The 16,118-nt window shown below is 39.3% G+C and overlaps 1 protein-coding gene across 1 annotated transcript in view; it reads left to right on the top strand.

The window, feature by feature from the left end:
* The window catches only part of PRKN (parkin RBR E3 ubiquitin protein ligase), a 1,301,937-nt gene that overhangs the window by 896,658 nt on the left and 389,161 nt on the right, over positions 1–16,118 (top strand). The window contains exon 7 of the mRNA XM_028103346.2: positions 4,629–4,765. Coding sequence (XP_027959147.1) covers positions 4,629–4,765 — 137 coding nt within the window. The remainder of the gene's footprint in view (positions 1–4,628; positions 4,766–16,118) is intronic.

Raw genomic sequence — 16,118 nt, forward strand, 5'->3', positions numbered from 1 at the left:
GTTCTCCGCAGGTGCCTCAGAGTCAAACTTCCTAAAACTCCCTTCCCATTCTTAGGAGCCTCAGGGAATCCCATGACCTAGAGGCCGGTCTCCTCACGTCACCCCGCCACTGTCCCCAAACCTTTCCGTCTCTTCTCTTTCCCGATACACCCTCTCAGGCAGCTGAACTGATAGCTCTTCTGCTCTAAGAACTCTTTCTCCTGTCTGTGGTTCCTGGCCTGTCCAGAAGCCCGACTTGTCTCCAGGGACCCCGTGTTGGTCCTCCACCCCCTTAAAGTCGGCTCAGGCTCCCTAAGCTTGATGCATTCTTCCGTGCTGTCCTTTCTGTGGCACCAGAGTTGGATGACCACATAGGCCTCCTTTTAATACCGGTTCCACACGCGTGTTGCGTCCCCAGACCGTGGCCTCTGACAGTGTTGTGTTTTTCCCAGTGCTTACAGCACTCACAATGCTGTTGTAGTCCACATGTGTTTATTTTATTTTTTTTTAAAGATTTTATTTATTTATTTGAGAGGGAGAGAATGAGAGATAGAGAGCACGAGAGGGAAGAGGGTCAGAGGGAGAAGCAGGCTCCCCGCCGAGCAGGGAGCCCGATGCGGGGCTCGATCCCGGGACTCCAGGATCATGACCTGAGCCGAAGGCAGTCGCTCAACCAACTGAGCCACCCAGGCGCCCCCACATGTGTTTATTAAGTGCCTACTTTAGCCCAAGCGGATGCTCAGTGAGTAACTGAGTAAAAAATATGAGGCTGGGAGCAGAGAAATTATGAAATAAGAACATCTTGTTCCTCGATCCACTGGTGTGGTCAGTGACTGTTGACTCCGTAATTGTCATGTGCTCACCGCCGAATATGGTGAGACATGGGTCATGAAAGTGTTAATCGAGTATTGCCTCTGTCACTTCAAGACTTTTCATTTAATGCTGAGAGCTACGAGAGCCATTTATGAGACACTCGGAATTAGAAGTGAAGGCAGCATCTGAAGCACATTAGGAGAGACTGTGGATGAGGAGATAAAGAAAGAGAGAAAAACCAGTGAGGAATTGAGCTCCAGGGCAAGTTCCTTAGAGGTCTTGTCTTGAACTGGACCCGGAAATTTGGAATTTTGACTTGCATTTGAAGGCTAGCATGATAATTGAAGATTGGGTGACAAAGAGGAAGAGCCCAGGAGTAAAAGAACTGGAAGTCAGCTGGAGGCAGAGAGAGGAACAGGACGTGGGCAGAGCAGGGGCCCTGTATTTTAGGAGGCTGTGATGGAAAAACGTCTGCGAAGCTCCTAGCAAGGTACCCAACCCAAAGCCGTGGTCATAAATCCTGGTTCTTCCATCTTCCTCTTACCTAGTGCTTAGGAAGTTAATTATGTGGTCCCTCCAGCCATGAAATAATTCTCACTCATTTTCTCAGATGATTCAGATGATTAATCCAATAATGTTTCTGTGGCTGTCATGCTTATCCATCGCCTAATTTTCTCCTAAATACTATAAATATTCTTAAAGCAGATGAGCAATCTTATCTCAAACCTGTTTCAAGAAATCCAACAGACTGATAATTCTATGTGAATATATGCACATAGTAGCAATGTCTGTCTCTGTAACATATCTATGTATCCATCAACATACATATTTTTTTACATGTTTATTTTATATCTCTCCATATCTCAGTCTGTGTGTGTATATTTAAATTCACTGCATATGGATAGTGATGGCTGGTGAGAATTCCCAAGTGACTTATCTATACTTGCAACTCGCAGCAAGGCTTTTAAGTTTCTTTTCCAGAGCGGACGTGTAGAAACAAGCATGTGGTTTCTCCTGTCACTGACACTCTAGCTTCTCGTGGTGGCACTACGTACCCTGTGTCTAGGAAGGAGCCCTCCTTCAAGGGACTTACGTGATCCTCTGTCCTTACTTCCAGTGCTGAACACATTTTTATCTCTTGGGCCCTGTGCCCTTTACCTGGCTTTTTGGTAAACTGCTGTTACCTGCTTTTCATTTCACCCACTTTTTATTCTCAGGAAAACTTGCTCTAAAGCCCTTTTTGATGTCTAGTATTTTTTTGTAATAATAAGGGTCACTGGTATTAGCTGCTGCAACGGGTAAATCATAAGGGCTCTCAGGTCCCGGTCACCATGCACTTCTCAATGCTGCCTTCACTGCTGCCTTGTCCATTTGCCATTAAAATTCCAGAGGGGAGTGCCACGAGATGTCCCCGTGGACCAGCCAGATGCCACGTGAATTCTCCCCGCTCCTGCGTGCGGCAGCCACTCTTGCCGTCCCGATGATTATGATCCAGTAGTCCTGTCAGCTTGGCCACTTTGCCTGCCCACCTAGATCTCAGTTCAAGGAGGCGGAAGTGAACTGGTGAGGCTGCGGCTAAATGTTCAGTAGAATGACTCCTGTGTCCCCACGAGGATGTGCTTCACTCTGTGGGAACCAGAGCCCGTGTTTCCACAGGGCCTGTGACTGCCTTGTGCTGCTGTATCTGTACGCGTGTGTGTGTGTGTGTGTGTGTGTGTGTGTGTGTGTGTAGTATAGGGAGGGCAGATGGACTACGGTGTCCTTTACTTCGTTGAGTGCATCCCTCCACGACCCAAACATTGGGCCTCTCAAACCTTTCCTAATGTGGGGGCCCCTGGATCTGCATAGGCTACCGTCACACCATGGCCTCTCACATAATTACCATTTCTTTCTGATCTGTTCTAAATAGAGGGATGTCATCAGTAGAGTAGAACAATTGATGTTCTGTGGGTTGTCTCCATGGTTTAAGGTTCTTCTGGACCATATTTTAACTGAAGGACCAAACCATAAACGTGTAGTGTTGTCCATACATGAAAGAACAAGCTTGCTGGGCCAATGGCTGCGCACTCCATGTACCTTCATGTCTCTCTGGGGCACCGTGGCGGTAGTTCATGGGCTGACTGCTTTGGCTTTCTAAGTTTTCTTTTTATTTCTTCTGCAAGGTAATTGCTAAGCTTTCTTTTTAACCTTGTTACGTATCAGAACATTTTTATAAATGTTCTAATATTTTGTCCAGTGTTTCCCTGTGTTAATAGCAGATTAGGGATCCCTAAAGGCTTAGTTGACCATGTTGCTAAAACCAGAATGGAGAATATATTTCACAGAACTTAGCTCTGAGGAGAAGGTAGAATACGGCAGTTCAGTGGGGTCACCCAGAGTGAATAAGGTACATGTTCCCTGGTGCGTGCGTGTGTGCGTGCGTGCATGCGTGTGTGACTTGGGATAGAAATGGGACAGTGTTATATTTTAGCGTCTTCAAGCAGAACATTATTAGAAAGGAAAGGGCTGAAAGTTCAGAACACAGTCAATGCCTAATTGAAAAAGACTCTGGAAATGGGAATCTGAAAGGACTTCAGTGGCTTCAGAGGTGAGAAACAGAAGCACATAAAAACATTTAGGGACACGCTTGCTCAGCTTAAATCGACCATTGCTCTATTGACCCGTGCCATTAAAATACCATGTTATTTTTTTTCGTTTTGTTTTATATTAGATATTGCTTTGAAATGAGTGGGAAAGCAGAATTTTGAAAACCTTTTAATTGTTAAGCAATTGTATTCTACTAATATTAATGTTCAATATCAGTTTCTTTTTTTCTGGGGGAGGGCTTTTAAAGAGCTCTTCTATCTCTTAAGAATCATGTATGAACTAAAAAAATATTTTGTATTTTGTTGTCATTATATAGAGAATAAGTTTATCTAGATAAGCTCCAATGATTTTCTTACTATTAGAGTGGCCTTGGGGCTGATATGAAATTAGTATATTCAATTTGTCTCCTTTTTTTTGGTCATAAAATCATGTGGTTCATTTGCTAGCAAAAATAGATGGTTATTTGGGGGATTTTTTTTTTCCTACAAAGCATTTTAAAGGAATACAAAATTTTTAGAACTTATATATATCAATTTATTAGTAAACTCTAATAATTTAATCAATTGGATATTTGGAAGGGGTGGGGGTAACACAATAGACAAAATCTTACAGAAAAAAATCTGCTAGATAATTTTTATTTCGGAATTCTCTTCTGCTTGCCACTGAAATATGAGTGACTGTTCAACATACCTATTTTGGTAAAACAGTAGTTTTTCTTATGGCTTTAGGGAAGTTCAGATTTTGTATATCCTTAAAATTAAATTCAAGGAACATTTAAAACCTTACAATGCCTGGTACTACAAGAATATCAATGTAAAGTAAGCACAGTATCTACGTTCAAAGAGATCACAGTCTATAAGAGGAGAAACATACCAATACTATGATGTAATTATGGATCGGTAAAAATATATGTAAATGTGTGGGGTGATTCGTGGGTTAATTGCAAATTATGAGGCTTCTAGAAGACTTCGACAAAGAGGTTATATCTGAGGTCGGGTTTAAACAGCTGATTGGTAAGTATGTTAATATAAAAATATACATTTAGGAAAATCAATGTTTTAGATAGTTAATGAAGTGCATCCAATTTTTAAGATGTAGCTTTGATGGGTATGTGCTCAATGCTGAGCGGTGCAGGTCTTTACACAGGACATGCCCTAAGCAACCCGACACGATTACAAAGTGCCCTGAAGCACCTGATGCCTTTCCACCCTTAGAAGTACTAGAGGAAATGTCTTTCTCTCTCTGTGCAGGAGCTCTGTCCTGGTTTTTCAGTGCAACCACCGCCACGTGATTTGCTTAGACTGTTTCTACTTATACTGTGTGACAAGACTTAATGACCGGCAGTTTATCCATGACCCTCAGCTTGGCTACTCTCTGCCTTGTGTGGGTAAGTCTGGCACTTTTTTTTTTTTTTACTCCATTTTTAATGCTGATTAAGAACAGAAGAATTGTTGGTGCAAAACCATCTCAGATAAATTCAATCCCTGGCTGAAGGGTTGAGAAGTCAAATATCTATTTGACCCCTGTTGAGAAAGAAACAATGTTTGGATCACAAAAAATATAAAACCCTAAGGTCTGAAGGAATTATGTTGGACTAGAAAATGCATCACCTGCACAAAAGTATGGAAAACAAATTTTAAAATGTTATTCAGCCAATGCACACAAAGTATGTCTATGGATTCACCCTGCAAGTTATAGATTACCCTGGATCTAGAGTAGCACTATCCAGATTTCTAAATTGTTACCTTAGTCTCTAAAAATTTTGAGCACATACACATATATATGAAAGAATATATATTTAAAAAGAAATGAAAGAAGATAAAGCTGAAATATTTAATAGTTAAAGTAATTTTATCTTTTAACATAGCACAATATTCTTTATTTGTATTATACGGCTATTGTTACATGTGTTTTTTTTAATTGAGGCGAAATTTATATAACATACAACTAACCATTTAAAGTGTACAATTCAGTGGAATTTCATGTTTTCACAATGTTACGCAATGACCATCACCTCTATTTAGTTTCAAAACTTTGTCATTACCCCAGAAAAAGTTCATTACCCCACATTCATTAATAATCACTCCCAATTTCTCCTTGCCCCCATCTCCTGGAAACCACTATAGGGTTCGCCTCTACGGATTTACCAATTCTAGATCCTTCCTGTAAAAGGAATCATACAATATGTGACCTTTTGTGTCCTCCTTGTTTCACTTCACATAATTTTTTTGAAGTTCATCCAAGTCATGGCATGTACCTTCATGCCATTTTATGACTGAATAATATTCCATTATATAGACATACCACAATCTGCTCATCCATTTATTTGCCGACGGACATTTATGCTGTTTCCAACTTTTGGCTATTATGAATAATGCTGCTGTAAACATTTGTGTACTTGTTTCTGTGGAGATATGTTTTCATTTCTATTAGATGTGTACCTAGGAGTGCAATTGCTGGGTCATATGATAATTCTATGTTTAACCTTTCAAGGAACTACCAAAATATTTTCCATAGCTGCCGCACCATTTTGCATTCCTACCAGTAACTTATAAGGCTTTTTATTTCTCTATATCCTCTCCAACACTTGTTATTTTTCTGTTTTGTTCTGTTTGGTTTTTAATAGCCATCCTATTAAGTCTGAAGTGGTATATCATTGTGGTTTTGATCTGCATTTCCTTAATGACCAATGATGTGGAATATTTTCTCATATGCCTATTGTCCATTTGCAAATCTGTTTGGAGAAATATCTCTTCAGGTCCTTTGCCCGTTTTTTAATTGGGTTGTTTATCTTGTTGTTGAGTTGTAAGAATTCTTTATGTATTCTGGATACTAGACACTTATCAGATATGTGATTTGCAAACACTTTTCCTATTCTATAGGTTGTCTTTTTACTTTCATGATAATGTCCTTTGATACACAAAGGTTTTTAATTTTGATGAGGTCCAATTTATCTATTTTTTCTTTTATTGCTTATGTTTTTGATATCGAAGGTAAGAATGTGTGGCCAAACCCAAGGCCATGAAGAATTACCCCCATGTTTTCCTCTAACTAGCTCTTATGCTTAGGTCATTGCTACATTTTGAATTACTTTTTTATATATGGAGTGAGATGGCGGTCCCTACCTTATTATAAATATATATATTTAATGATCGCAGTGTGAGTAAATACGCTTCGCTGTTGAAAATTGTGATTTGAAACTATGTGCTTCCTTGATTCAGTGGTCAGGTTTTAAGTTTAATTTATTGCAATACTTATTTGTAATACTTAGTTTTAATGTTGATCAAAGCTGGAAAATATACCTCAAAATTATTTCACATTGCCAAATGGAAGAAGCTAATTGCATGGGTGATTTTGTAAATTATGACACTCATTTTTCAATTGCATATGCCAATAATGCTATGTTTTTAATTAAGATTCACGTAATATATGTGTCAATATATTGTTAAGGAAAACTCACTGGGCGGTATTGTGCTTTTATATTTTTAACAAAAGCATTCAAAAGTTAGTGAAACATTTACTTGCAGATTGAAAGATTCTGTTTTTAATGTTTTTCATGTGGTAATTTTGTACTCATAACCTCTCTTTTTCGCAAAACCATACAACATGGAAACATTTCTAAATATCTCTTTTCATATCTTCATACTCAGGGCACTTTTAAAAATCAGTTTATTTCTCACTTATTTTTAAATTTTAAACCTTTTGAATTCTAGGAAATTTCAAACGTACAAAATAAAAAAAAATAAAAAAAGTACAGTGACTCCCCTTGTACACATTAGCCAGGCTTTCTAGTATAACAAGTTGTTCCCAGGCTTTTCTTGCGATTCTTACTACCTTTTATTTTTTCTTTGGAATCCTTTTAAATACTCTTTGTGACCGTACCTACTTCATTGCTGGTTATTTAAACATAATCCTCCATAAAACCTTGCTTTAATTGTTTGGAATGCCACTTGCTACCAAGAACTTATCTTCCCGGACACCTCTTTCTTTTAATATTCAACAACAAGAAGGCAAAAACTGCATATTTGTGTATTTGGTTATTAAAAGAGAATCTATCCAGAATAGAGTAGCCCATTGTTGTCTGAAGTTCCTGATGATGGAAATATTTAAAGATACTTAAATTGTGAATCTGTTGATCAAGAAATATTTCTAAAAACTGATACATAGGCCTGTGCTAATCTCCACACATTATCAATGGTGACTATCACCCTACATTAAGGAAACACCGTGGGGCAAGTGTCCTGGGGGGTGCAATTTAAAGCTCAGTTCACAGACACAGACGCCATGGTCCATCCCCGTCATGGTGACCTGAGTGAATTGGCCTGCCCACCACTGCGGTCACGCACTACAGGATGAGCTAAACAATACCATCTTGATTTGTGTTGTGTGTCTGTGTATGTGTGTATCTGTAAGTGTGCAATACGTGGAAACTAAAATTGACATATTTTCATGTAAAGTTTTTCTATTCTTTGATTTTTAATAAACTTTGGAAACCAGGAAAAAAGAATGTAGCAAATAACCACAAGCTGAGATGAGTTAAAAATAACCTACTGACTTTCAGCTGTGTAGTAAACTTTCTATACTGTATAATTCAGTTCGATACTTGTTTCTTTAAATCTTCAACAGTGTTTTAATATATATCTTCAAAGGTGTTTATAAAAAAATACAATTCAGTTTGTCACAATATTGTCATGTATTATTTAGCCGTTTTTTAACTGTGGCTCAAATTAGAAGTATTCCTCATATTATGTGAAAAGAGGCTTTCAAGTGTTATTACAGAATTTTATTTTGTAAAAAACAAACTGGATTGTCTTGAATCCTTTCTCACCAGAGACTCTCTAAGAGACTGTGTTTTAAGACTCCCACTGCCCCCTCAAGTTGCCCCCTTTGCAATTTATTACATAATGTATCTGATATGCACACCAGGGTCCAGGAAGTTCCGATATCAGCCTGTACGTTAAGTCTTTGCCATCGCACCCTGAACGCGCCCGATTTCATCTGGTCTCAGAAGACTAATTTTTTCATATTTTATTTTTTATTTTATTTTTTTATATATATTTATTTATTCTAGAGACAGAGTGTGCACAGAAGAAGGGGGAGGGGCAGAAGGAGAGAGAGGGAATTTCAAGCAGGTTCCGACTCCCCGCTGAGCACAGAGCCTGATGCAGGGCTTGATCGCACCACCCTGAGATCAGACCTGGCAGAAATCCAGAGTTGGCTGCTTAACCGACTGGGCCATCCAGGTGCCCCATATTTTAAATAAAACCTGTGTTAGCTCTAATGTTACCTCCCCATAAACCAATGAATAATTTTGTACATATCCTGGGGTATACACAGAGAATCAGAGAAGCCGAGTTCAAATCCTGGCTCTGAGACTCACCCCCTTTGTAATAAAGGGCAAGTTACTTATCCTTCATAGGTCTTGGTTTCGCTTTAAGGTAAAAGGGAGACACTACAATAGCACCTGTTTATACATTGTTATGTGGGTGAATTAAAATAAGGCCATACAAAGTGCCTTTGTGTTGAATGCTGAAGACAGTAAGCACATAATGAATATTGGCTTTTGTTATTTCGGTTGTTCTGTAAGCATGTGTTCCTACAGACAGTATATGCAATTTATTTGTGCATATATGTGTATATTCATAAAGGAACATGTACTCAAGCATTCTTTAACTATGGGTTGGTGTTTACTATAATTCAGTACATAAAGCAACCATTTTACCAAGCATTATTCACCTACCCGTATATCTGGTTTATGTGACTTTGCCTTAATTCATGGAGCATAGAACAAGACACATAAAAATAAACTAGAAAAAAAAACAGAAATATAAATAGAAAATAAGGCTTTTCAAACTATAGATAAAAATAGCAGACTATCAGGAACAAGATAATTGAACTCATACTATTTCCATGGCACAGTCCTCTTTCATGGTGGGGTTAATTAAAGTGTTATATCAGTGGGGATAAAAGGTTATATCAATGTCTATAAATCTTATAAATAAAACTTAATACTATGTATAAAAAGCAAAAATACTGGCTAATTCCTTAATGGAACTAAAACTGAATTGCAAAGTCAGCTTGTTATTACTCCAGCAAGACTCACATTCTATGCCAGATCCATTCAGCAAAGAAGATGTGTTTGCTGGTCACACTGATCATGGTTCAGTAGAGCATTTCTTTGACGGCTCTTGCCTGACGTCAGCAGTCTTCTATAGAAAGCCTGGATCTCAAAGACCTCAGTATTATCTTTATCTTTGATTTTGGAAGCTTAGCTGTGTGTGTGTGTGTGTGTGTGTGTGTGTGTGTGTGTGTGTGTGTGTGTGTGTGTATTCTTTTATTGTCCATTGGTTTAGCCTGACTGAATATTCTTGATTTCTCTGAGGAGTTGCCCATTTATCTTTCCACCATGGCAGTTTAAATGTCCAGCCAAATGGTTTCAGACCCCCGTGGTGGCTACTAGCCATTTTTGGATTACAGTTTCTTGGAGAAAATTAAAGCAAGATTTATTTAGATAATCAAGGGGGATCGTATTCCTAAAGCCACCACTTCCTTTCAAAGACAGAGTTAATCTGTAACCACAAGAGGTTACTCTGGCACTGAAATCCACAGCTTTAAGTCACTCCTTGACTTTTCTGACCTCAAGCGTCTGCATGAAATTATAAATAGGGCAGATTCATCAGTAAATATGTATTTGAATTTGCTTGGTGATTGTGTTCCTACTTTGGCACAGGCCAAAGGACTTTTTGATGCTCACCAACTAGAGTGGATTCACCTGCTAAGATGAAATGGCTACTTTTCAAAACTAACAGGAAACAGGTGTCCGTATCTCATGCATAGCACTGTTGAAGATGCTCTTCTACTCCTTGAATTCAATGCAGCTGTTTAACCTTACCCTCCGCCAGTCCATACAAAGCAGCCTCTCCCCCAAATCTATCACTTACTAGCTCCAGAGCCTGGGAAACAAACCATTCCCTCATATCTGAAAGGTGACATTATGAGGGGGAAAAAAATGACATCAGCTTTCTGGGACTACAGACCTTACATAAAAGAATAGAAGCTATAAGTAGAATTAGCAAACTTTTTCAAACTACACTGGCCCTGTAGAAGCCACAAAAAAGGCTAGATAGAGCATTTATTTCTATTGCTAAATGACTCACATACCCAATGTCTTGCTAAACGGTGTTTGTGTAAATTCACCATTACTATATAAATGTCTAATACCTCTCACCACCAAATCATAAGTGTTCTTTTTTTTCCTATAACCTAGTCTTTCAAGCCTCTTTCAAGATCATTAAACTAAACCCCTTCAAAACTCAATTTCAGATATATACATCGTTCAAGGTATGGATGGTAAGCAATGAACCATCCTTTTTCATTGTCATAATTTTGATGTTGAACAATTAAAACTGGCTTAAAACCCTTTCAGGTACAAACCCTGATACCTTTGTGTGAGCTTCTCATTTGACCAGAAATTTTGTTACGCTTTGTAAGAATGGGGTGCCAAATTGTATTTCCCTGAGAGTAAAAAGTAAGTAATGATTAGGGCTGTTACTGGGTACTTACTGTCTGTAAGGTACCACTCTGAGTGCTTACATATATACATCCATTTAATCCCCCAAAGACCCACTGGAATGGATGTTGTCGTTCTACTTTTATAGATGAAGCACTTGAGGCTCACAGGAGCTAATTAAAGTACACATGATATTACAGCTAACAAATCACAGAGCTGGTATTCAGTGCCAACTAGTTCTTAATCACTATATGAATGTGTGTTCTTAGAATGTGTGTTCTTAATCACTATATGAATAGAGAAGCCTGTATTCCACAGTTAAACTACTAGACTTTTGAAAGTTCTATGGAAAAGAATGTCAAAAGAGTATCTAATTTTCTAGCGCTTTTTCCATATTTAAACCAACAGTAAACTTGAAAAGTAAGAACTGTTCTAATTTCATAGAGGAAGAAGTAGAGCCTTAATACAAAAGTGCCCAGGACCACAGGAAGAATAGAGCCAAGGTTTCCATGCAGCTGTGGTGGACTCCAAAGGTCCACATTCTCTCTACTCTCCCAGCTTGCTTCTCTCTAGGCAGTGGTTCTCAACCCTGGATGTACATTTCAGTAAGATGGAAGTTGTAAAAAAATCCTGATGCCCAGGCCAGGCCTCGGGCCAATTAAAAGAACCTCTGGGATGGCCCCCAGTATTTGTTAGAGACCCCAGGTTTAAGAATTTGGGACTGCTGCAGGGGCAAGCATTCTACAAGCAATATGGTATTTTCAGTGGGAGACTGTAGCATTAATAAGTACAAAATTACTCCTTCTGCCCTTGCCTATTTTGCCCATGAGCGATTTGATTTGCTAGCCAGCATAGGTTTTTCAGTAAACGTTGATGGAGTTGAAAATAAGATCAGCAAACACAGCCAAAATGGCCTATTTCCAGAGCCTCTGAGAAACTCTTGCATGAAGCTACGGGCTTTGGGAGAAACTCCATCATTATTTTTGAAATATTTGCTGTCTTTTTTCTGTACCTGCTATAATGAGAATTCCATCTCGAAATTATTTTGAAATGCCAAAGCACTGTCTGTATGTGCTCTTAAGACTGAGTGTCACTCACACAATTTGATGGAGCTTCATTAATTTAGGTTGATTTATTTTAGAATGCTGCTCTAGAATTATATGATGAAGACTATGTAGAACGGATTTACCTCTAGTCCATTATAAGCCCTAGCAACACAAATTTCCTGTAGCCTTGGGGCGTCCAAGGGAATAGTTCCTCATTTTTCTGTGACATGCCATTGCCACGGCCACTGGTCCCATCCAGGTGCATCCCCTCCTCTGTCCTCAGTGGTTTGCATTTTTGTTTTATTTACTCTTCTCTTCCCAGATCACATTTTGTAAAATTCCAATTTTCATATAACTTAGAATGACATTTCCTTTCTACCTAATATGTCCGCTCACCAACTGCAGTCCACGAGGGTCCTTAGCATCTTTGTGGGCAACATTAGGCACAAGGCAGATAGTCCTGGTCCTTTTGAGATACAGAGCCCTTCTTGATGCCTACACAGTCAAGAAGACTGGTTTCTGGACAGCTGTTGAGGTAGCTAACCCAAAATAATTTTTTTTTGGCTTTTGAGTATTACTCTTCCAAATACACACAAATAAGTCAACATAATTCCTAAAACCACATTGAAAAGTAAGGAAATAAATTAAAAGATGGGTCACCGAAGAAGATATGCACAAAATCAATACACATTAAAAGTTTAACATAGTTACTAAAGAATTGCTGATTTAAAGCACAAAATATAATGTGGGATGGACACACATTCAGAACAGGTAAAAATATAAAATCATCTATTTCTAAAAAGCAATTTGGTGATCTATAATATGAGCTTTAAAATAGCAATAAGCTCCATAGAAACCTATTTACACACATATTCTCTCTATGTCTAACTCTGAAATATATAGCTTGTTCTCTTCCTAGCTCCTAGATCTTGAGTAATTGTGATAGATACCATGAAAATGGCAGCACCAGGATTTAGGAAGCTGACAAGCTTGCAGTCCAAACCTGATCTTCTTTCTGCCTCAGAAGTAATTGAAATTAAAACAAATTTACTAATTTTCTGAGATTAATGCCAAACTTCTTATCATTTTTTTGTGGGGGGTGGCAATTTAGCAATTTTGACAGTTTTCCTTTGATTTGGATGTATTAAAGTCAGGATCGTAGTATAACTTTTTTAAAAGCAACACTGAAATCACAGAACCAAGGTTTGTTGCCACTCATGTTGTGATCCAGGGTGGGTTGGCTGTGGCACCTCTGCCCTATGTCATCATTCCAGGACTCAGATCCTGAGTTCTGCCACCTAGTGCTTCTGTCATCCCCAGGGGCCTCTGGATCTGCTTTGTCCAGGCCGGCTGGCAGAGGCAGAGAGGGGGTGGGCATCATGCTGGAGTTTGTAGAGACCAGGTCTGGAGATGGAGCACATCATCTCTTTCCACGTTCCTTATACCAGAACTGGACCCCACAGCCCCACCTGAGCACATGAGGATTGTGTGTGTGTGTGTGTGTGTGTGTGTGTGTGTGTGTGTGTGTGTGTGTACATGTAGGGCAATGGGGGAACATGGTCTGGCTGAGTGCCCAGAAGGAAAAGCAAACAGGACTGCCAATACATAGCAGTCTCTAATGCTGGTGGAGAGTATGGTGAAATGTACAATTACTGAACAATTTTTTCTTCCGCTTTCCTCTCCCCTCCTGCAACAGGAATAACACTCAGTCAAGGTAGCTTTATTTTAAGGAGTGACTGGTCTATGGACAAGGACCAGAAAAAAAGCTGTAGACGGAATGGATGGTGTTCAAGAGCTCACTCTAGCTAGATCAGCAGGCACTGTCTTCTGTTTGACCTTGGAAATGCCTACATCAGTGAGGACAATGGACTTCCGCATTTGTTTGATGCATATGTCTTTGGTGTTATACAGATGAAGGGATTCTATGCACCGACTGGAAATGGCACCAGCAGGATTGCTTCCTTTATCTTTAGGAGGAACCCCATGTCCAAGGAAACTACGCCCTTGATTCTTATTTTGCTTGGGTTTTTACTTTCCAACCTGCCTTTCATCTTCTCTTGCATCTTATTAAGTGGTTAAAAATAAAATAACATTTTAGAAAACAGAAGTAAGGTGGGAATGCTTTCAATAGCCAGCAGAGAAAGCAAAAATAATTTCTTTCCACCTACTTCCACCTCGCACTGTTAAGAATAGCATTCTACCTTTGTTTTATAGGGGTAAAAGCAAACTATTTTTAAGTACAAATTTATTATTTATCCAAAGAGTTCTAGAAAAATGACTGTAAGTGCTTAGGATCGTGGTAAGAGTTGTTCGAAACAGCTGTCTTTAGGCTTTCTTCTTCTTTTTATTAAAATGAATAGATCCAAATTCCTCTCCCTGGCCTTATTGGCAGTCAGCACAACTTTTGAGTCTGTGCACTTGGCATTATTAGTCCAGAGGATGCTCTTCTGAGGCTCAAAGGATTATAAGCATGTCAATAGAATATTAATTGACTTTTAAGTATATCATTTTAAATGACTTGATGTATTCTTAAATTTACTGTGAGGCATCTTATGCATACACAACAGTGCTTACCCACATTTCTATTGCTGTAGATTTTTACGATTATAGGGAACCTCTGGGACCACCTCCCAGATCAAGAAAACTAGTACCACCAGCATCCTTGAGGCATCCTCCCCTGTCACAACCTCCTCTCTCCTGCCCAGGAGAAAGGCAACTATTATCTTGACTTCTGTAATACTCATTTCCTTGCTTTTCCTCATAGCATCACCCCCTATAGACACACAACCCTAAAAATGACAGATAATTGCCTACTTTTAACTTCCAAGTGGATGCTTGAAAGGTTTTGCCAAATCGCCTTCACCAGAAGCATCTAAATTCCAGTTACACCCCTCGTCAGAAAACCCTGAATACACGTGCCAAGTGTTCCAGTATTGAGGATTTTCATTCTTCTCTTTGTTGTATATATCTGGTTAACCACACTCGATGGTGGCTGTGTTTATGTTTATCTTCCTTCTCAGTTGCTATCCTCTGTGAGCCATTTTTTATTCTCTTTTTCACCAGATAAATTCTGAGTTCGCAGAGGTGTAAAAGTAAATAATAGCGGGGGCCCTGAAGAGTTACTTGGGCGAGTAGGATCAATGTTGTCGCAGTTTGGTGAGAGCAAGAGTCTTCTATCCATATTGTGAATTTTAAAAAGCACAGCTTGCTGTCGTCAGATCCTCTCCTTCGTTTGTCAGTAATTCTGTACCACTGTCAACAGCTTTGCATTACAGTTTTTGGTGGTTGTACCTCAGCTGTCCCGCGGTTTAGATCAGAGCATTTCAGTTGCTGAGAACCACTGAGAAAGCTAATGAGAGGCTGCCAAAGAGGCTCTCAGCAGTGTCTAGTGTTATGGATCAGGGACCAAACCCTCTGTGTGCTCTCTAGTGTCTCAGGAAGTGAGAAGGGTGCTCTTCAAGAACTGTAGATTTCTGGAGCGAGCCACAGTTTCATTCTGAAGAAATCAGGGCCATTTGTGGCCTCTTGGTTAAGAAAACTTAAGTCTATTTGAGACAGAAATTTCTTTGGATTTTGAGTCTGTGGTTCCTGATTCAGACAGCTGTTGTTTTCCTTTGTGACTCGCCCCCTCTCCATCATCATCCACAGTGCTAGCCTCAGTGTCCGCTGGTGCTGTGTTCAGTTCTGTAGGCTACTTTGGCCACACACACACACACACACACACACACACACACACACGTACGCACATGCATGCATGCACATGAGCATGTGCACACACACACACACACACATGCACGAAGTAACTGTTATAAAACTTTATTCTTCCTTACTGTGTGATGTCTTGTATTAATGAGACCTCATGCATAGAAATTGCAATGAGCTGGTGACCTCCAACTATTTTTGAAATAATTAATAATGTGCTTAGAGGGGTTGATTTCCATATTCATGAGAGTTTATATCATTTGGCTCCGAAGCAGGACAGTGAAACAATTGAGTGTTTTATTTTTTTTTAAAGATTTTTTATTTATTTATTTATTGAGAGAGAGAGAATGGTAGAGAGAGCATGAGAGGGAAGAAGGTCAGAGGGAGAGGCAGACTTCCTGCCGAGCAGGGAGCCCGATGCGGGACTCGATCCTGGGACTCCAGGATCATGACCTGAGCCAAAGGCAGTCGCTTAACCAACT

The sequence above is a fragment of the Eumetopias jubatus genome, unplaced genomic scaffold (genome assembly GCF_037043125.1).
Source record: "Eumetopias jubatus isolate StellerSeaLion01/CBP00866 unplaced genomic scaffold, mEumJub1_p1.0 scaffold_6, whole genome shotgun sequence".
NCBI classification, from domain to species: Eukaryota; Metazoa; Chordata; class Mammalia; order Carnivora; family Otariidae; genus Eumetopias; species Eumetopias jubatus.